The sequence below is a fragment of the Bolinopsis microptera genome, chromosome 4 (assembly GCF_026151205.1).
Source record: "Bolinopsis microptera isolate Bmic1 chromosome 4, MBARI_Bmic_1.0, whole genome shotgun sequence".
NCBI lineage: Eukaryota > Metazoa > Ctenophora > Tentaculata > Lobata > Bolinopsidae > Bolinopsis > Bolinopsis microptera.
Genome location: NC_087075.1, coordinates 9784087 through 9807427, shown reverse-complemented (window position 1 = coordinate 9807427; position 23341 = coordinate 9784087). Strand labels below are relative to the sequence as shown.

Here is a 23341-nt window from a genome sequence, read left to right as displayed (position 1 = left end):
TAGCTATTGTATCAAAATTACACCAGCGTTATCATTTGGAAACCCCCCTCCCCCCTCGGCTGATTGCGTAATATGTGAACCCCTTATGTATGTAACAAAGCCACTTCAATTAAACTGTAAATTGTAACATTGTGACTTGATAGACGAACACTTAACACACGTCTCGAATTTAGTGGATTTACGGTTCACTGCAATCAAACTATCAAAATAACAAGATTTAACGTTCATTGAATTTCTGAGCTTCGAATAAAACCACCAGGTTCAGTTTGCCAGAAACTAGAAAACTAATACGATAAAAATAAATGAGAAACGCTCATGAAAGGGTTTCCATGAGCAAATGGCCCTTCCCATACACACAATAGTTACACACTATTTTACTCTGTTGGTAGTGTCAGTGGAAAACATTTTAGAAATGATCAATGAACGAAATATCCTTCGCATATCGTCAAGAGTTGAAATCGACAGTTTAACTGATAAAATATCACATTAGTTGTTTATTTCTGCTGGTTCTCAGTATGTTTATGAAAATGCATGGTAACAAGTGGCACTCAACTTTCAAATAAAACGAAATTAATTTAATCAACTTTCAATATGTCTGTAGGGAACTTTACTCATTTCAAATCCAAAAATTTACAGAAATTGCTAGTGTTTCTACAAATGATAATATAGACCGTTAATCGATTATGTTACTGTTGTAAAATTTGGAAAATTGATCGAAGTTTGTCATTGAGATTATTTCTCTCACTTCCGAGCTCCAAAACTCTCGGGGGAAAATGTGACAACACGACCCTAAAATCCCGGAAATTCCTTGTATCGTACAAACTTAACAATACACCAGTCAAAGCTAAATCGAGGGACGTAAGTATAAAACGGCAGTGGACACTAAATAGAAAATAAATATAACACTTCAAATCGTAGTTGTTTCGCTTCTCAAATATTTAACCAAAATGGCAACTAAAAACGGCTGCAAACAGAAGTTTTGATGCCCGAATGGTAATCTTTATTTCACGTAGAAAACAATTGAGTGTAGCCTTCTAAATCATCAATTTGGCATAGAAATAGCAATAGCACCCATGTCGTCATTTATATTCACGGTATTGGTTGGTTCTTTAGGCTTGTCGATGGCAGATATTATAGACAGAATTAAAGAGTTAGTTTCACAGTTTGAATTGAAGCACTAATTTGCAGGTCAGAATTAAAGGACGTGTTTGGAGCCGTTTCCATTTTAAATGAAAATAATATCTGCCTCACGTCGTGTTTACAACAGATTCACGAGACCAACCCGTGTGTTCGCATTTAAAACGTGTGACGAAGTGTGACGTCTCTGAGACGAAATGTGACGTCACGGAACTGATGTCGTCACTGTGTTACTGGTATTTGTGAGGGTCTTCTCTGCTTCAAGGGGAGTTGGACCATTCTTGCGATATGCTCACTGAAAATTGTTTTTATCAGAGTTTTGATATGTACTTTGTTGGACTATTGATGGTTAATGTGATGAGTAATGTGATGTAGTGTATGGAATGTACTCTCGGTAACTCGAATTGCGGGGATCGTTGTGTTCAAGAAAGCTGGTGATAGAAAGAAGTGTGTCTGGAGGAGAAATCATTGTATTCCACGAATCCATATGTATACTGGTGGAGAAGTGGACCATGTTTCCTATATGTCGATGTCGATGTCATGTATCAGAAAAATCATGATTCACCACCCCACCAGTATCTAGACCTATTGATTAAAAAGTATACGGAGTATGGTTGAATAATTATTGTCAAAAGAAGATTATCACGAACAAACGCGAAAGATCCCACGATATCATGATGAGATATCAATTTTAGTAAGCCCCGTGATTAATCCTGCATTTAAAGGTACTGATATATTATATAATCCTTGCGATCGGAAATTTATGTAGGAAGGAAGGCAGTTATTTTAGGAGCTCGTTTTGAAAGTCGAACTGTAACTTCAAGGGGCGGCAGAAGGGTGCCCAACTTCCTGGCAAGTGTAACCAATCATGAAGATGAGAGATAGTATAGTTAGACAGATGGTGAATGCGAAAATAATTAAATTAAGGGGAAGGCCAATGGAAGTCTTTTAGAAGCAGCCATCCAAGCTATAATCAATTTACCCTCAATTAGGTCAATCACCGAATATTGATACGCGCGGATGTTTGCCCGACGCGCGCACAGGTTTTCAAATGAGGACTCGGCGTTGCAATAACACTAAATACTTCGCGTGTTTCGTCACAAACTCACAACAGACACCGGTTGGGTACAAACGGAGACAGTTATTTTATCTCGGACGCAGATCGATTTAGTTAAGCGGCGCGCGGACCATGTATGGAATAACTGGCTGGTAACGCGTGAGATTTATAACGCGTGTGGGAATAAATATGCGAGCTAAGGATGGAGGAAGCAACGCGACGTATCAACATCATGAAATACTGCGTACAGACTGCCAGAGATTAAAAAACATGATAAATGAAAATAATGATGAAATAGCCGTACAGTGGATTAGTCACTAGAGAAAATAGAAAAAAATTTAAACCAGATAACATCTTGGCGTTTAAAACTCTAGAGAACTAACCGTTATATCAGTGGTGTTTTCTAAATCAAGTCTGACTCGTTTCGCTTCAATTAACTTTCTGTGCAATTCCTCTATCTGTTCTCGACTCTCTGAATAGTTGTTATCATTATTTTCAAGACAAATAATTCATAACATCGATAAAAAAACATGAAAAATATCAACCACATCTTGTTGATGTGATTTGTAATTCCAGTCACGTGTCACATCAAAATTATCATCTCATATCTGAGTAAACGCAGATCCATTAAGATCATCTATTTTGAAATATTACAGCCCCACAGACTATTAAACACACAGAATATGTGGCGAACCTAATTTTGATAATCTGAAAATTCCTTTTGCGTGTTTTATAACATTCCAAGGTCGTGATGAAAGCAATCTACGAAGATATTTTTATTGCCGAATTTGAACAGGCAACATTTTCAAGGAAGTATCACTATTAATACACTATTAATTATTACGCGTGGAATTTATAACTGGTTGGGAGGTTAACCATATTAGGATGCAGTGAAACCATCGGACTACGATGAATGGGGACCTGCCAGCCCATGGCAACATTAAAATATATCGACTCTGTTACATCTTTTCCTGTTAATATGAAACTCCGTAACAAACTGAACTGGGATCCATATTTGTTTTGACACGTAACAGCAATCTTGGGCTTTTACAGATCAACACTTGAAGCTGATTAGATAAATCGCTATTCACTATATTATGATTGTTTAGCAAGGTTATAATTATGTTTAATACTGTCAGCGTTATATCTTTTGCCGATATTTACGGGGCATAAATACCCTGTTTTCCGTTTCACATTTTTTCTGATTATGTAGTTGATAAATCTTTGTTAAAATCCGTAGGAGTCAGTCGAAAATTCAACAACATGCTTGATGCTAATGCAGTCTAATCTATAAATAGGTAGCAAACTCACGGTAATTCATACGATGAGATTATTAAATAGCTTAAAGAAGTTTTTACCACATCTGTAAAGTAAATCCAATTCAGCTCTAAAAGTGGTCACATAAGTTCCTACTATTATTGAAAATTATTAGACCCTTAAAATTGTTTGTTTAAAATTAGAGTCATAAAGTGAACTTTGTATTTGCCTAGTTTTACTGAAATTATACCATTAAACGAATTGCATCAATCGCAGAATAACTGACGCAAGACCGAAAAACAGTTAATAACTGAGTTTACATGTTATGAATATTAAAATTGGTGGATAAGTTATATTACATATAGATAAATCTGCACTGGGAACTGGAAAAATATTGTCGTTTTACCATTTGGCAGTAAAGTCGAGTTTTAACTGGTCAACACTGGAAGCTGATTGGTTAATACCTGTCACATGATCAATTTTAACGTACCCTGATCTACGGCCGGATCCTCCATGACATCAATAACGTTCACGTCCATACTCTCCTCCGCGTCCTTCTCCTCCTGCCATAATTACTTGTTAATTACTTCAAGTTAATTACTTGTTAATTGTACGTCGATTATTTGTTGATCACGCGTTAATTACTCGAACAATAATTATTAACAAACTATCTCGATATAATTAGTTAAACTATAGTGTGACTTTACAATGTGGCTACTATATTAAATATTTCATAAGTTTCTCACGCAAAATACACACTACACGTGATGTACTAAACATGTACAATGTACATGTAAAATGTATTTAGTACAACATATTTCCTGGACATTCCTGCCCCACTACATTGCTACATTGTCATTACAGTGGTCTGTCATTTTTAACGCATTTTCCACTCATTTTTCTCAAGGTAGCTCATGTCGTCCTAGTTATAATTACTCAAGACATTATTCTACATTTATAATTTTCTTGGCACGTATCCAAAAATTATTATCACAAATCAATGCATTTCATGTGGACAATGTTTGACACCATTTAATGACTGATAACTCCTCAATAAATTACATTATGACATTGACAAATAAATTACATCTTATCCTCCGTTCTATTTATAGAATGAATACATACTTTGAAGTAACTTTACAATAACTCTTAAATGAACATGGCTTTTGTTGGGAATGTTCGAGACTCTTTTATTCTATTTGTTTATCAATAGTTGATTAAACTATAACAACCTCCCAATTCACGTCAAAGGCTTTGTAAAAATATGACTCAGAAGTTAGGATGCTAATAAATTTGTAATTTTAGCCGTTTGCGCTGATTGCGATAGTATTATAGTTGGCTATCCTAAGTTCGTGTTTCAAAGTTCACCAACAAATAAAAAACAACATAAAAGTTGTCATCCACGAACCTTACACTTAGAACAGAACCATTCCCCATCAGGAACTTGTTTAAGTGGAGGATCCAAACAAAAGAGATGATAAACACGTGGGCATTTGTCACACATGAGCAGCTCCCCTGCCATCCGGCACTTGCTGCAGTAGTTGTCGTGCGTGTCTGGAGATAGATCACATTTTAATGGTAATCATTTAATTGTTTGATAAGTTAGAAAGCTAATTAATCAGCTAATTATCCGCTAATTTATAGGAGGCTTGTCACACAGCTCCACTGCCATCCGGCACTTACTGTAGTAGTCTTCGTGCGTGTCTGGAGATAGGCACGTGATTACTGGATTAATTTGCAAACTTTTAAAATTATATAATGTGCAATTGTAAGTTTACAACGTTAGTTCAAATAGTGCACTATCCATTAAAAGATGAGTATTCTTTACGACAACGTTTGTTGTAAAAAATCAGTGTAGTTTTCTGTTTACTTTATTGTCTTAAAAATTTCATCAGCGACAATTGAATATAGAAAAAACTTATTAAATAAGGTTATAGATTCAGTATTTAATTAAGTAATAAATTAAATAATTATCCATAAATTAAGGACCAACTTACCACCATCGTTGTCCATGTCATCTTTTCTAGGTCGTTTTCTTTTCCTCTCAAAAGAAACTTTTTCCAGCTGCAGAATGTTCCTGAATGATCACAAAAATCAGAAAGATTCTTCAGCGGATATTTCTTGATGACGTCATCATATTATGATGCGTGACGTCACTGAAACTCAATACCAGCTAATTAGATTTATCAGTTAAGATTGTCAAGGTAATGGCTGTTTTGCCACTACACCGTTAAGATACATACCTCTTAATTAAATAAAACGATCTGATAACCATTTTAACAGGAATGGTTAAATTGTTCCAGTTATGTTTTAAAGTTAAAATCGTACTGTAACTTGGATCAAGTGAAATGGAGGGAAATTCTGGGGCCTAAATTAAACTTTCCTCTTTTCTCTAGATTGGGCGTCGGGAGGGATGATTTTTATGTCATTAAAATGGCAAAGTAGTCAAACTTTTATAAACTATATATGCAGAATCAACGTGCGTGCGTGTGTACTGTGTAACTTGTAATCATTAATTACTCAATCATTTAAATTGTGGTTTGACTAGATTAGAACTCAACTCTTAAGTTAATCATGAGTACGCACTGAGAAAAAGCAAAAAAGTAGACCTCGTTGAAAAATTAAATTTCACCACATTTATATCATGAATCTATCAACACTGTTTTAATCTTAAAGTCTTAACTACAACAAATCTCTTTAAATCCTTTAAAATAAGAGCATAAACCCACCTAGCCTCCTCTATTCTCCTCTTCCTGTTAGCATGTGAGAGAATGAGGCGCTGGTGCTCCTGTCTAGTTATCAGCCCCACCACGCTCAGAAACTGTACTTTCTCTTTGCTGTGATGCACCACCGGCAGGTTCTGGCAGTTAGTGTTAGTAACACACGTGATATGTTTAATAGCACGCGGTACATTTTATAGCACGTGGTACATTTAATAGCACGTGGTACATTTAATAGCACGTGGTACATTTCACAGTACGTGGTACATTTAATAGCACGTGGTACATTTAATAGCACGTGGTACATTTAATAGCACGTGGCACATTTCACAGCACGTGATACATTTGACATAATTGTTTCGCATAATTACACTGAGTGTGTAGATAAAGTATGATTAACTAAATTAAATCAAGGATCAATTAGCGTATCATTAGAATAATTATCGTCTAATTAGAATAATAAGCGTCTAATTGGACGAATAAAAGGTAAATAATACCTGTAGCAGGTCGATGGTGGGAACTCTGACTGGTTTCCTAAGTTGTTGAATGTGACTAGGACCAGGCTTGTTAACATTGTACAGTGAGGTGGTGTTCAGTTTGGGGCGGTGAGCTGCCGTCTGTATCTGCCGTCTTAGCGAGGGCGACTTCAGGGGCTTCGGAGACGAACCCTCTAAGGGGAGACAACACGTGAGTCAAACTAACCAATCAGAGGACTGTATCCTAGACAGCTAACTTTAGGTTACCAATCAGAGTGTTATTATAGAATATAATCAAATTTTTGACAGCTGAATAAATAATTTAATGAACCATTGTATTCATGCTGCGAAGGATTAAGTAAGTCAGGATTTAATTATGTTAGTTGTAAACCCTACTACATACAGCCTAAGCTATAGATACTAGCGCGGCATGCCGTTGCCCCTCCTACGGACTATAAGTGCTGCTTGAAATGAAAAGTCCGTTTTGTAACCTTAGTAAAAGGCCAATGAGTGCCGAAACTTTATTTTCATTCAGTTTTCACCATGACCAGTTATTTGCCTTGTTTTATTTTGTTAGTCGAGAGCCGTGAATCGTGATGCTCCCTACTAAACACTACAATGTAATTTATCTTAATGTTGAATATTATGTTGAATATATTATGTTAGATATGATAAAAATATGTTAAATATGTTAAAACGAACCCATTTGCTGCTGCGAGTTGCGTAACCGTAGTACATTTGAAATAATAGCTGTCAGTTCGTTCTTGATGTCCGACGGGTTGGAACTCTTTGCCTTCAGCTGGTCCTGTGCAACAAAACTTAATTATTAAACTAATTAAAAATTAATTAACTAACTTAATTACAATGATAGATAGCGATTACGTCGAGTTCTTATTATACATTACATACGCATTACGCTGCTATAAGATTGGCTGTCAGTCACATGAATATCATGACTTTTTCAGAGCTGGGGTATTTTGAAAATGTTACGCGGTTTTAAAACCTTTACTCAGATAATTATAAGGAGCCCAAAGTAAAGAAAAGCAAATAAAAAATAACTTATTAAAGTAACTAATAACTTGATAAGGTTACTTAAGATAAAGAAAAATAATAACTCGATTAAGTAATTGAAGATAAATAAAATCAATTAACAAATAACCCGATTAAGTAATTCAAGATCTAAAAACATTAAATAACGAATAGCTTTATAGATCGATTCAAAATAAAGAAATTAATAAATAAATTAAATAAATAAATAACAAGTAACGTGATAAAGTAACTGAAGATAAAGGAAGTCACTAACTTGATAATGGGGTACCTGTAAGGTTTTCAAGTTGGCCGCCAGATTTGGGTTCGATCCTTTCAAAGCGTTTTCTATTAACATCAAATGTTGGTTCTGATTCTGAAAATGGAAAGATGTTATTCTAAATTTCCAAAACAATAAATGAAATAATCATCGAATGACCGTGTCTGGGCTGAGGGAAGTAAGTTTAAATCTTATTTAAAACCCTTACCTGAAATTGAGTTTTATGGTTGAGGTATCTAATATAACTTTAAACCTCACCTGAGGTTGAGTTGTATGGTTGAGGTATCTAATATAACTTAAAACCTCAACTGAGGTTGAGTTGTAGGGTTGAGGTATCTAATATAACTTTAAACCGCTGGCCTCACCTGAGGTTGAGTTGTATGGTTGTGGTGACTTGCGGAGGGCCTCTGCTTCGGAGGAGGTAGAAACTGCTGTTTCAAAACTTGTTGTTGCTGCTGTTTACTCATCACCGCCTGTGCGACGTTTTTAATTAATAAAATTTGGCAATTTGTTAGCAAATTTATTTTAAAAAGTTACTAAAAAATTACTAAAACTTCCTTTTTGACTATCCTCTTACTCCTTTAACAGTGAATATTTACTGGAAAGCATCATCATCAACATTAAATAGATTAAATAATCGGCTAATTAATGAGATAAACTAATTAACTAAGTGAACTAATCGATTAAGGGGGCAGGGGGGGGTCTTCATGGAAATTTTCTCAAAATCGACTTTTTAGTTGTTTCTGATAGAGGGGAGTGATATCTATCAGATGATTTCAATCCGATGGAAAAATATTGCTCCTAGCAGAAATTATCGCCGGTAGAAGGTCAGCGCTTGTGTGTAATTGTATTGCGCGAGCGATTTTTGATCGCGTGCCCTGAAAATCGAGTCTAAAAATCTATCTCCTCCTACATTTTTTGAGCAATCACCCTCAAACTTTCAGGATATGTTCTAGGGATCATTTAGAAGAGATTGTCCAGGCAAAATTTTGAGATAGGCCTTTAAACATTTTTTATTCGATTTTGAAAATCTTGGACCTGGTTTTTTGATGATTTTTCGAGGTCCAAGATTTTTAAAATCGAATAAAAAATGTTTAAAGACCTATCTCAAAATTTTGCCTGGACAATCCCTTCTAAATGATCCTTAGAACATATCCTGAAAGTTTGAGGGTGATTGCTCAAAAAATGTAGGAGGAGATAGATTTTTAGACTCGATTTTCAGGGCACGCGATCAAAAATCGCTCGCGCAATACAATTACACACAAGCGCTGACCTTTTACGGGCGATAATTTCGGCTAGGAACAATATTTTTCTATCGGATTAAAAGCATCTGATAGATATCACTCCCCTCTATCAGAAACAACTAAAAAGTCGATTTTGAGAAAATTTCCATGAAGACCCCCCCTGCCCCCTTAAATAAATGAATCAACGAAATAAAATTGTTAGCTAAATACACTAATTAACTAAAACACCAATTACCTGTAATAACTGCTGAACGACGTTGTTGGAGGACCCCGCGAGACCAGAAGAGGACACGTTTACTCGCTGCTGCTGTTGATGTTGCTGCTGTTGTTGATGGTGTTGTTGTTGTTGCTGTTGTTGTTGGTGATGTTGTTGTTGTAGTTGTTGATGAGAAGAGTGTGGTTTGGGATGTGTTGTGTGCTGCTGTACCGCTTGCTGTTGTGCCTGAAGACAGGGTGCGTTCAAGAGACAGTGCAAGGGTCGAAAGTTTAAACGTTTATTTAATTTATTCATTCACACGTTAATATATTCATATATCTATTTATCTAATTCATTCTTTATTTAAGTCACCTGTGTCCTGTTGGCAATGGCCTGCTGTAGCAGGGCCTGGAGCTGTCGTTGTGGTATCTGTTGGGGCTGTCCTCCCTGTCGTTGGGGCGTGGACACGTTTTGAAGCACGTCCTGGCAGGATTAGACAGATTAAACAGGTTATAAAGATTAGACAGGTTATAAAGATTAGACACTAGACAGGTTAAAGTCGGGTTTGAGACGGGTTATAAAAGTTACGTAGAGTAGGCAGGTTTTCAGGTTATTTCAAACGGGTTTAAAAACAGGTTAAAATTACGAGCACAGTGAGGTCTCAAATGTTTCACGGTATCTAATCTTAGATTTGTGACCCAATTTTAATGCTTTCAACATAACTATAGAACAAATAATTAGCGGATGGATCACTAGGTTCGGTTGCATGTGTATTGTGTAAGGTGATATTAATTGGTCCCAAATTTCGTGAAACTTCCCGTTTAATTTTGTAGATATATGTAAGGATACAGCTCAGTAAGAGCCATTTAGCCGTTATATTAGGTTGAGACTGATGTTTAAGAGGGCCGGGGGCCGGGGGGGGGGGGGTCTTCATCAAAATTATCTCGAAATTGATTTTATAGTTGTTTCTGATAGAGGGGAGTGATATCTATCAGCTGCTTTTGGTCCCATGGAAAAATATTGTTGCTAGCCGAAATTATCGCTGGTTAAAGGTCAGCGCTCATGTTTAATTGTATTGCGCGAGCGATTTGCAGTCGCGCGTCCTGAAAATCGAGTCTAAAAATCTATCTCCTCCTACATTTTTTGAGCAATCACCCTGAAACTTTCAGGATATGTACTAGGGACATATAGCCATGGGACCAAAAGCAGCTGATAGATATCACTCCCCTCTATCAGAAACAACTATAAAATCAATTTCGAGATAATTTTATTTTATATGATTTTTTATAGTTGTTTCCCCCGGCCCCCTTAACTTCAAAGTATCCTCGATTTAATTTGAAAGTTAATTTCATATTAGGTTTTTAAATTAGCAAGGCCAGCCTTCTGGGTTTTCAAATAACAAAATATCAGCCCTCTGCAAATCTGAAAATAATCAAATAAATTCTAGTGTTACTTTTAACACGCTTCAACATTTTCATATTAGAAAAATACGTGATGTCCTAAAACAAAATTCGCAAGACATATGGTTATAATATATATGGTATGATGCTTCATGCTTCATAAACTGTATTATAAAAAATGCTCCCTCCTTGAACGTTAAAGAGGTCTGAAAATTCGATTGCAAATGATTGATGACGTTCTTAAACAGGTTTTCAGTAAATACCAATAATCACTAGGTCGCCTTTGCTTTTTAATATATGCACCATCCCATAAAATAACCCACCCCATATAATCTATACATAATATTGATTTAATGTAGCCCGAGCCCCGATGAGTCCTAACTCTCCTCGTGGCTCGCCTCCTATCATATAAAACATCCCATACATAAGTAATTCCTGATTAAACTCAGCTGCTCTCTGAGTGAAATGAAAAAGAGGTTTGAAAATTTGTTCGCGACAAGTCACTGTAAAGTGTAAATTATGATAGATGTTAAACCGTTTATCAGTAATTATTTTACCAATAATCACTTGGTTGCCTTTCTTTTGGCACGACCTCCTTTATATATAATGGACCATCCCCTACATGCACCGTCCCATACTAAAGTAGTTCCTGATGAAACTCAGCTAACCTGATTAAACCCAGCTGCTCTCTGAGTAGAGGACTGTTGTTGTTGGTGTAGTTGTTGGTAGTTTACACGCTGCGAGGTGGTAGCAGTACTGGTGGCTTGCTGGTGTTGGGGCGACGCTGCCATGTTACGACTTAGACCTTGGTTCTGAAAGATTTAGGTACATAAATAATTATTTATAGATAAATGTTGTTTATTAAATAAATAATTGTATATTTCCCAGCCGCTTTATCAATTTGACGATCGGTTGTAAATTGGATGATATTCATGCTCGAATATAATCTACACTCTTGCTTTGCAGTTACCCGAACTCTTTAAATCACATGGTCTAACATAGTGATATATTTGTTGTTACTTTCTTAGGGTTCTTGAAACATTGAAGTGGTATGATAGTTTGTTAGTGATAAAAGCGTAAAAACCATGTGTTAATCTTCTTTGGCCGATATATATCTGTTATTTTATCCTCATATAAATTGCTGACATTTCAGGTACCAATTTCAGTAAACACCAGTAATTAATCCCTCGATTAACGGTCCGGTTGTTTTGTACTCCCCGGCGCGGTAGAAGCCCGGTGAACGGTAATTGTAAGGTTTACACAATGCCACATTCCATAACAAAATTCCAAGGCCACACTCGGACAAGTTCATTGTTAAAGTTGGAGCAAGTTCAGGCAATGTTTCACACTGAGAACAGGTCATGCTGCTGCCGTTATACTGCCATGCTACATTACCACGGTGGTGGCTTTTACTAATTCACTCGCTAGTGCGTTGTCGCGTGACTTGGGTTTTTACTGTTTTGTAACCGAAAGAAATGGTCTCACCAAAACCCTAACCTTTAACATAACGTGTCACGTGACTTAACATAACCCTGACATTTATTAGTCACCTTTATCAGTGACGCCAGAGTCTGTTGAAGTTGTTTGAGTTTTGGCTGACTAGCTGCAGTGGGTTCCACCATACTCTTTATCTTAGAAACTAGCTGTAGAAGACTGTCATTCCGTGCTGAGGGGACTGCTGCTGCTGGTGGTGGGGCTGCTGGAGCGGGTCCTGTTGCCGGCTTAATCACCTGATCAGTAACATGTTATTCGAACGAAATTGAATCAACTTTGACGGAATAAACTTTAATAGAACAAACTTTAATGGACAACATTTTCATAGAACAAATTTTGATAGAAGAAAACTTTGACAGAACAAACTTTGACAGAACAAACTTTGACAGAACAAACTTTGATGGAACAAACTTTGATAGAACAACCTTCACAAATATTCCATAAATTTACTCAACTTGCATCAGGTACTGATGTAATTCAATCCTACATTTCAGCATAAAACATAAAACTGAGCTATCATAATTACGCCAAATATGGGCATCACGTGAAACTCCAAATAAGGGCAAACGAACGTACCTGGGTCACAACCAAATCATCATCATCATCAATTGTAATGACACCGTTAGATCTGCTACTCGTCCCGACTCCAGAGGGAGCAACCCCGCTCGCGCGGGTCTGACTAGCTGGTATGAGCGCAGGGATAGGGGGCGAGCTGACAGAGCTAACTGGCGAAGGGCTGGGTTTGTTAAGGTTTATCAGGGACGGGATTAGTTTTTGTATGAAGGATTGTTGAAGACTGGTCATGGGAGGGGTTATATTGGAGGTGGTAGCAGGGTGAGAGGAGATCACAGGTTTAACATCTGCTAAAGATATTATCGTGTCTGGTTTTTGGAGTGTTGCCAATGATATGTTAGCACTGGACTGGATGGTAGGGATTCGAAATGAAGAAGAAATAATATTTGGCTGAGTGGCCAAATTATGAGCTCCCGACCGGGGTTCGTGGTTTGTGGGACTTTCGTCGGGGATAACTACAATTTCACTGACACAGTCGCTGAAAACAGATTTAGGTTGTGTTGGATTCGCAGGGCTGTTCTCGGATAGGAGCACTTCGTTTACTTTTTCAGCCGCTGCCGTGAGCGCGTCAGACTCTGATCTCGAATCAAGGACAGTTGGAAAGCCTGCTGCTATGTTCACAACTTTCTCCGCTGACATATTATCTGATAAATCTGATTTCTCCGATAAAGTTTGATTTGGTAAATCTTCGGAGAGCAGCTGATCTGATGATTTGCTTTCGTTTTCGATGGACAAATTCTTAATCTCAGCGTCTGTAATCTGAATCATGTCTTTAGTTTGACCGCAAGCACTGGACGTCTCGTGTGTTATCTGACTCACAGTTTTAACGTACTCAATAGAGCTCTCCCTATCAACACTATACCCCTCAACCATCTTATTGTCTGTTTTATCTGCAATTATTACCTCATCATCAATTAACACCTCATTATCGCATTTATCTGTTATAATCACCTGGTTACCATGGTGATTATCAATGCTATCAGCTGCTGTTGGATTGGTAGTGTTGGTATCCACAGTTGTGACGGGACGATATAGGGTATCGTTGTTAATTGGGGAGGTTATGTAAAGCTTTGCCATATACTACTATTGCCATGCTTTCATAGTCCTGTAGTTATTAATTGATTAGTTGGTTAATTGGGTTAGTAATTAATTATGGTTCGGTAATTATTACAGGTCATGAGTGGAGCTCAGCGTGGAACTGTAGCTAGTAAAAAGGTAACAGTTACAAATTGCCCAGTAGCAATCTGCAATATTTAAACGGATAGCTGGAAGATAAACTGCTGTTAAATTTCAAATACTGGGAACGTTACACTAACAGGTATTGAATTTCACTTATCTTATTTTCATACATATCATCACTTAATTTAAACATCAGTTAAACGAAAAAATATACAAAACGTACTAGGCTAGTATAAATCAAAAATTTGACATCAACCAATATAATCACTTAATGACCTTTAATATCGTAATTACACAGCGAAGAAATACACTCGTTTTACCAAAATTCATTTTCCACCCTCGTCTAGGGTAGATATTACTATAACGTTTGCATTATAGGTAAAAAAATGCTGAAATTCAGTTGAAACAATGCTGAAATTAAGTTGGTTTCACAGAAATTAGTGTATCTATTAAATGTTGAGTCCCCAATGCAAATATAAAGGTGAGACTGTTCCCTGAAAGATGCATCGTTCTACTAACTACACAAAGTACAGCTGCACATCCATTTAGGAGAACTTTATCTTTAATAATTTAATGAAATCCTTCAAGCTATCGTCACAGCACCATGACTCAATCTAAAGTTTCCTGGTACAAGAATTTGTTCTTGATCTGTAACTTTCCTTCCGCGTTGGCGTGACCCATGGAGCCGAGATCGGAGCCCAGGTGACTCATTTCGCTGGTGTTGGTGAATTCGTAGAGCACGTCCTTGTCGCCGCGCAGGTCCCGCGCATACCTCCCTCGTATGTTGGGGCCAGATACTGGCTTCTCTTTTACCATGTTACCTCCCGGGTAACCGGTCCTTCCTGGTAGTTAATTATAGTTAATTAGCTAATTAGTTAATTATAGTTATCTGTAATGGTTATAGTTAGTACTTTAATACACTTATAAGCTAGATATATACAATGGTGTACATGTGTATATTTTATATATAAGTATATTATGTAGATACCCTGTAGATAATAAACTTTATATAAGTAAATCAGAGCATTACCTAATGTTTAAACTGGTGAAAAGTTAACACTACTCGAGATCATTATAATGGTTAAACAGTTGTAGTTAGTCAGTTGCATTCGTGGCATCTAAGTGACCTATTTTATTAATTAGAATCAACATAATATTATTGAACGGTCATGAGACTGGCTCTAATATCTATTTAATTCTGCGGCCTGTGCACCCCTTTAAAACGGGCACAGGCTCAATTTAAATTGAATCTAAAGTTTGTAATTTATCAGCCCAATACCTACCAGGAGCAACAGATTTACACTCGTAAGGGTCGTACTTGTAGAGTCCGAATGTAGCACGGTGCAAAAGGTGGTTCCTGAAGTACAAATAATTCGTTGTTTAATATTGATATTATTAATTTGGTGTGAGGGGTATTATTTATGGTTCGTCTCCAATCTCTCATTGCCTATTATCACAACACGATTTATAGGTCAAGGAATTGCCTATTATCACAACACGATTTAGGTCAAGGAATTGCCTATTATCACAACACGATTTAGGTCAAGGAATTGCCCATTATCACAACACGATTTAGGTCAAGGAATTGCCTATTTAGTCAGGGACGAAACGGAATCTCGTTAGCTTTTCGTGTTAAAAGCGATTTCTCAACGGTTATCACCTCTCTAGATGATTCTTAAAACATTTGGACTTCATTGCATTTTTGAAATAAATGCAATGAGGGCGTTTTCGGCCACACCCTTTTTCAGGGTTTCGCGGTCACTCGAATTTTTGTATTTCAGCCCAGGAAGGTCTTAAAGACTATTCCGATACACCAAAATGTGCCTAATAGCCACATTTATATACAACTTATGAAGCAACATATACCTTAAAATGCTTCGTTTCGGAAATATGGCCGAAAAAACGGTTTTTTGGCTTGACGCAGTTCATAATTTCCGTGATTTTTGGCATTTCCGCCTAGGAAGGTCGTAGAGACTATTCTGATACGCTAAAATGTACATAATGGCCACATTTATATACAACTTATGAAGCAACATATACCCTAAAAGGCTTATTTTCGGAAATGTGGCTGAAAAACGGATTTTTGCCGAGCGAACAATGACAATATTCACAAATGGCTATTGGACTGTTAACTAGAAAGGTCTTAAAGACTCATGAGCAACACAGCATTTGTCACAAGATGTAAGATGACTCAATTTGTGTCCAGAAACACCTACAAAAATTGGAGAATGATCTACTTTATTGGGCATCTCTCTTAATGGGCCAGGCCAGCAGCATATTTGTGTCTTACTAAATGGCAATTTTTCAAAATTACGGTTTCTTTAGTAAAGGTCGATGGGTCAGTTGCTGACAGCAAATTGTTCGCAATTGCCGACTCATGCACATCATATACTCAAAAACGCTCACTTTAGGAGTCATTAGTAAATAACTACTACATGATTTGTGAAAACTCCAACAATTTTTCCTTGGTACCAATTTAAATAAAATGTGTGACGTGCCAGACCAAAATTCAACTTCAAACTTTTTATTTATTCATGCCATGAAACCATATAATTATATGTACCAAGAATACCGGACCTAAAATAAATCGGCACTGGATCCGGGTCAGATTGTTGCTTGACCGCTGACCAGTACCCCACTTTATAATTATGATTGATTTCGCTGCCTCGACCAATATTGGTTTGTAATCCCTGGATTGAGATCTGTTGGCCGCAGTTTAATTTAGCTAATTTCCTATAATACCGCAGTGGTCTGGTTCCCACTTCAGAATGACCCCATATTCTTTTTTTTAGTCGCATAGATTTTCCCATCGTATGATAATGTGTGTCATTCCCTCGTTTTTTAATCAAGTGGTGACTGGCTATTTCTTCTGGTATTACAGCTGTGAGCTGCCTCGAGATCTTATCTGGGGCATGGGCACAAATACTAGAACATTAGAACTGTAATTCTAGAACTTCAGATTAAGGTTACTTGGCAGAATAGCATTAGCAGGGTTCGAGATTTGACTGAGGGCATTCAGGTAACATATGTCAGGTTCACATCACCAGTTGAAGTGAATCTTAATTTCGGCATGCAATGCCTTTATATTATTGCCTTATAAGTTATAAGCTTATAGTAGGATCACGGGGTTTTTATATTAGAAGGTCTCGAGATGCTGATTTAGCTATTTAGGTTTCACATGTGAAATTTTTCCAGCTTAATTGGGTAAAGTGGATTTTAGAGCGGGGAGGGGGTCTAAATGACCAAAATCTGAACGATCTCTTACTTACGGGACACTACGGGACAAGGGACGGATCCCGGGCCTAATAGCTGTTTTTTAATGAGAGGCTGGAGTTTGGACCTAGATGGTCAACGTGAGGATAGCATGAGGATTGAGGATTTAGGATGCTCTGCCTGCCTTTCGTGGGGTCTTGTAACCCCGAAAGCTGGTATATCTTATCTAAATTAACCTTGGTTACATCCCGTGCTGTTTCGAATATATAATTAGATTAATTATAGGTCCAATATCAAGCAAAAAAGTCTAATCTCATGTACTGATGTTACACTTACATGATCTCCGACGCGAGGATCTCCGAAGTCCGATCTTAAAGTTGGATCTCAGAGCCAAAAAGAGGAACGTAAGCCTTGGTTCCTCTCTTTGAGAGTCAAAGAGGAAATTCGGTGTTATCAACTCAAACTCGGATTCGTAGCACAATTGAAAAACCAAAGAATAAAAATCTTAATGAATTTCCCGACATCCTAAAATTAATATCAGGTCGTATTCAATTCAGTGGCCCAAACTCCAGTAGGTTACAAGACTTAAGTTCAAGTCGAGGAACACTTTGATTAAGCATGATCCTTGTCTAGTTGGAGTTTTCGCATATCATGCAGTAGTTATCTACTAATCACTCCTAAACTGAGCGTTTTAGAGTCGAATCTCGAACCCTGCCATTCGGCCAAGTAATCTTAATCTGAAGTTCTATAATTACAGTTCTAATGTTCTAGTACTAATGTATTAGTGCCCTAGATAAGATCTCGAGGCAGCTGTAATAAAAAAGAGCTAGCCAGTAACCACTTGATTAAAAAACGAGGGAATGACACACATTATCATACGATGGGAAAATCTATGCGAACCAAACCACTGCGGTATTACTATTATGGTAAATGAGCTAAATTAAACTGCAGCCAACAGATCTCAATCCAGGGATTACAGACCAATATTGGTCGAGGCAGTGAAGTCAATTATGATTATAAAGTGGGGTACTGGTCAGTGGTCAAGCGACAATCTGGCCCGGATCCAGTGCCGATTTATTTTAGATCCGGTATTCTTGGTACATATAATTATATGGTTTCATGGCATGAATAAATAAAAAGTTGAATTTTGGTCATTACATTTTGGCTATATAGGTGCCAATGAAAAATTGTTGGAGTTTTCACAAATCATGCAGTAGTTAAACTTATTTACTAATGACTCCTAAAGTGAGCGTTTTTGAGTATATATGATGTGCATGAGTCGGCAATTGCGAACAATTTGCTGTTAGCAACTGACCCATTGACCTTTACTAAAGAAACCGTAATTTTGAAAAATTGCCATTTAGTAAGACACAAATATGCTGCTGGCCTGGCCCATTAAGAGAGATGCCCAATAAAGTAGATCATTCTCCAATTTTTGTAGGTGTTTCTGGACACAAATTGAGTCATCTTACATCTTGTGACAAATGCTGTGTTGCTCATGAGTCTTTAAGACCGTTTTAGCTAACAGTCCAATAGCCTATTTGTGAATATTGTCATTGTTCACTCGGCAAAAATCCGTTTTTCAGCCACATTTCCGAAAATAGGCCTTTTAGGGTATATGTTGCTTCATAAGTTGTATATAAATGTGGCCATTATGTACATTTTAGTGTATCAGAATAGTCTCTACGACCTTCCTAGGCGGAAATGCCAAAAATCACGGAAATTATGAACTGCGTCAAGCCAAAAACCGTTTTTCGGCCATATTTCCGAAACGAAGCATTTTAAGGTATATGTTGCTTCATAAGTTGTATATAAATGTGGCTATTAGGCACATTTTGGTGTATCGGAATAGTCTTTAAGACCTTCCTGGGCTGAAATACAAAAATTCGAGTGACCGCGAAACCCTGAAAAAGGGTGTGGCCGAAAACGCCCTCATTGCATTTATTTCAAAAATGCAATGAAGTCCAAATGTTTTAAGAATCATCTAGAGAGGTGATAACCGTTGAGAAATCGCTTTTAACACGAAAAGCTAACGAGATAGCCTTTTAGAACGGTTGGGATCCGACTAATTATCACAACACCGATTTTAATAAAAGTTTGCATATTGAAAACTTTGTCGTATTTTATTTTAAAAGTAAAAACATCTATTTTGACCACACTCCTAAATCTTTTGACAACTGAAAACATGCCGTCTTCTCCGCCTTACTCACAAGTCAAACTGAACTCTGCGCTCGTAGTGATTCTCGTCCTCCACCTCGAACGGCTCCTGGAATGTGTTGAGAATGCGCGCATGCACTATCTTCTTCTCCAACATATTTGAGTGGTACATGGCACTGCCTCCCACTTCTTCACCATCCGTCGGCAGGATACGCATGTAGTCCGACTCTTTCTTTACAAACCTGATCATGTGATGATAATAATAAATTGAAATAGCACCACTATTAAATAAAACTTAGAAATTTACCTGTATACTGGAAACTTGTATACTGGAAACTTATGCTTGAAAAGATATCGGTAATACTGATGTACAGTATGAAACCAAATAATTAAAGATATTACACCAATTATGACTAAAATAGCTTATTAATAAAGTTTCTCTAGTACGTTTCAGGGACTTTTCATTTCATTTAAATGCACGGCTGAGCACCAGAATTGAGCCAAAATATAAGTTTAATTAATTAATTTAATTGGTATTATATTGTATTTAATTGTACAGACGAAATGTTTAAACTGTGACTCGTGTCACTTTATTAGTCTTTGAAGGCATGGAATGAAGCAATAAACTAGCCGAGTGATTAACCAGGTCCAGGCTCTGATAAATCACATTTCTTGCAAGAATTGGCCAAACTTGGGCAAATTGACTAAAAGTTTGGGGAAAAAGAGGTGGAACCCGGTATGCAGGGTGATTCAAAAGTAATGTTTGAATTGTAGAAAATGATAAAATATTCATGAAGGAGAAAATTTCGGAAGATGAGTTGCTATCAATCATGAATTTCATTCTGACTTCTCATTTGATCTGTAGATATAGAGAGGAATGCCAAAGTGAGGTTTTACTGTATCTATTATAAAGCAAACTTACACAGAAACTTCCTCCTTGTCTTTCCACATAAGCCGTGTTTCGATCTCTTCCTCTGTAAGCACATCTCTACCAATGAACGTTCCCATGGGGTCCTGCACAAGAAATCTTCGATATTTGACAGCCAAAAGTTGCAAAACTACATTTAGTTAATAATGTTTATTTGAGGGCCGTATTTACCAAATTTGCTTAAAGTACGACCTTAAAGGAAGAATTTTAAGGTATCAAACCAAAGCTAAGGTAAAAATGAAAGAAAAATATTTTCTGCAAAATGCTCACGGTTCTAAAAAATCAGCAAAATTTTGATCAGTAGCTACAAGTGGGTTTTCGAGGTTAAAGAAATGGATATTGCAAAGAGGGGTACAAGAGGGGAGGGGGTACAAGAGGGGAGGGGGTACATGGGGGGATGGGGGTACAAGGGGGGAGGGGGTACATGGGGGGATGGGGGTACAAGGGGGGAGGGGGTACAGGGGGAGGGGTACAAGGGGGGTATGTTAAATAATAAATACTTACGTCCCACACATTCCTCCAGGTCCAGGATAATTTGTTTTTATCTACTGAATTGTATGTGCTCCAAGGATCCTGGGAGAGGATGTCAATCAGATAAACTCATATAAATGCATATAATATTGAATCAATTATATATCAAATACATATGCAATAAGCATATTCAATATAATTTATATTTCTCAGATGAAAATTCAATTGGGTATAAAATTAACGGTTATGGTAAAGGGATCTTCTTTTCCGCCAAGAAAATACCTAAGAATAATCATTAAAATGATAACATTATAAAATATAATAATTTATAACCATTTCTTTTGCATATTGGGAGGCCCGAGCTTTCCATGCTCCTAAAAGCCCACTTTTTGTGTAGAATCTTAAATCATCAGTCCCATCGTAAGGATATGGGTTATAAGGTTTATCCTCAGGCACCATCAGTTAACTATCTACACTGAGGAAATTTTGATAATTCTACAATCAGAATATTAATATTTATATGTATTATAATATGGTGCAACACAATGGAAACCAGTCATACACCAATCAAGGGACCTAAAATACTTTGCATAGTGTCATGGAAGAATCCATTCCTGTGCCATCGTTGGTAAATTATATGTGCTGCTAGAGTGGGTCGTCTGAGTATTCCAAACTGCACAACTACAGCAAGGATGATGATGATAAAATCTAATCATTATAGGCAGTATACAATGAGCAATTTAGTAACAAATAGCATGATAGATATGAAAATAAAAAATAAAATCCCCCTAAATGTTTTCATCCAAAGCTGAAAATATAAATATATTCTTAACAAGATCAAATAAAGCGGTTGATCAGTCACTTGTGTCATTATGACAACGTTGTTATATAAAGTCAAAAAATTCCCCAAAATAATTGAAAGACGATTCCCGATCAATAACGTTTTTGGTAGAAAGTTACATAAATATCAATGAAGGAAACTGTAAAGATAGAGTACTTCAACTCAGTCAATGCTACAAAACAGCTGACAGCAGACAGAGGTTAAAAAAAGCACTGCTTTTGAATGATCTGACTCATAAATACCTGACTTCATCCACTAAGAAACCATGTTCTCGATAAACAAGAATTCTTTGATGCACTCTCACTCAAATTTAACCTAACTGTTAACAGAAATCCTATGAGTCTGTAAAAAACCACATTAACTCTCAAAAGTGGATATCTTGTTATATTTAGATAATAATAATAATAATTCTATACTGTTACATAATTTAAAAATTATGGCCCCTTATTGTGGGCAGAGTATGTGTCTTTGTTTATGTGTCGTGATTTAAAAATCATCTGAGTGACTGCATTAGAATAATTTAAGGTGAGTACCATAAAAACGTTAAAACAAAAGGAGTAAAAACTAGAACATACTAATATCAATACCAACATTAGAACAAAATACAGTCACCTAAGTCTCTTCTCCTACGGTTGAGTATAGAGGAACCATTTTTGGAGTGTATTAGGGACTTAGACCATTACAAATACTCTGCTGTAAGCTTGCAAGGCATGTGGACTAAGTGGGTCGAGAGTACTCGACTTGGAAGTGGGTGTTGAGAATTCTCAACTAAACTCGAAGATAATGACGTCCAGAAGATGAGGCAGTAGATGGAGTAGCTTAGAGGAGTAGTAGAGGCTGAAGGGGAGTGATGTCATGAGGAGATGTAGGACATGAAGGGGGATGAAGGTCAAGGAGCACTATAAGTATCAATTCTATGATAGTTCACCGATGGCGATCTGTGCTAGAGATCGGAAGGCAGTGATGCTGTCATCACTATCATCTCTTAAGATAGACCAGCATGGTTGGTCACTAGTGGAGTGCTCTTGGATGGTTTCTCTGTAGGAACAGCGGTACAGTGAACAGGAGAAGATTCGATGGTAATTGTTGTCCAGCATCTGACAATTCGGACACTGAGGGTCGCAGTTGTTATTTAGATATAATTCACTCAAAGACACAGTCGAAGAACTCTTCAGGACTGTAAAAGACGTTGAAACAACACTTGAACTATTAAACGACACCAATAGATAAAATGGCACACAAATAGAGGTTCCATCACATCAGTGTGAAATCTTTTTAGTCACCGCTGGACAAGAAATTCACACATGTAAGGGTACTTCACTCTCAAGCACAAGCCAACAGTGACAAGAGCATCTTACAGATGTTTCTAGCGCCTGAGAACAGTAAAACGGGATACTATCAAAGAGTTCTGATGTTTAATGAAACAAGAAATTTAATTTTAGCACATTTTACAGAATCAACAAATTTATAACAATGAAAATATATTTAGAAAAGGAACCTTCACCTCACTGGTTTCCAGTATGACAGGAGGAATGTCACCAGAGGCATCTAAATTCTTGAAGCACTTGGCAGAACAGATCAGCCATAAGAAAGGTTAAAGATAATGCAATGGCTTTTATCATACACAGATTACAACTTTTGCTCATTGTACAAAATCAATCAGGAGATACAGAGGAGTAAAACTCTGCAACC

The 23341-nt window shown here is 37.0% G+C and overlaps 2 protein-coding genes across 9 annotated transcripts; both read right to left on the bottom strand.

Annotated features, from left to right (window-relative positions):
• Positions 1-106: 106 nt before the first annotated feature.
• On the bottom strand, positions 107-13981 carry LOC134814461 (putative mediator of RNA polymerase II transcription subunit 12). Of its 8 annotated transcripts, none has more exons than XM_063822580.1 (16): positions 12864-13981; positions 12344-12523; positions 11462-11605; positions 9766-9876; positions 9433-9630; positions 8319-8426; positions 7951-8049; positions 7350-7452; positions 6669-6841; positions 6181-6311; positions 5449-5528; positions 5135-5155; positions 4860-5005; positions 3942-4014; positions 2578-2666; positions 107-1432 (listed from the first exon to the last, which is right to left on the bottom strand). In XM_063822580.1, the coding sequence occupies exons 1-16, from the start codon at positions 13935-13937 to the stop codon at positions 1430-1432; spliced, it is 2733 nt and encodes a 910-aa protein (XP_063678650.1). In that variant the 5' UTR covers positions 13938-13981; the 3' UTR covers positions 107-1429. The 8 variants fall into 8 exon arrangements, with proteins under 8 accessions (XP_063678650.1, XP_063678653.1, XP_063678656.1 ...); XM_063822583.1 differs by having other exon boundaries at positions 7966-8049; XM_063822581.1 differs by having other exon boundaries at positions 173-1432; positions 7966-8049; positions 9433-9639.
• Positions 13982-14250: 269 nt separating this feature from the next.
• On the bottom strand, positions 14251-21300 carry LOC134814140 (uncharacterized). Its single transcript, XM_063822180.1, has 6 exons — positions 21142-21300; positions 20842-20910; positions 20332-20423; positions 19463-19651; positions 15323-15396; positions 14251-14881 (listed from the first exon to the last, which is right to left on the bottom strand). The coding sequence occupies exons 1-6, from the start codon at positions 21265-21267 to the stop codon at positions 14649-14651; spliced, it is 783 nt and encodes a 260-aa protein (XP_063678250.1). The 5' UTR covers positions 21268-21300; the 3' UTR covers positions 14251-14648.
• Positions 21301-23341: the final 2041 nt, after the last annotated feature.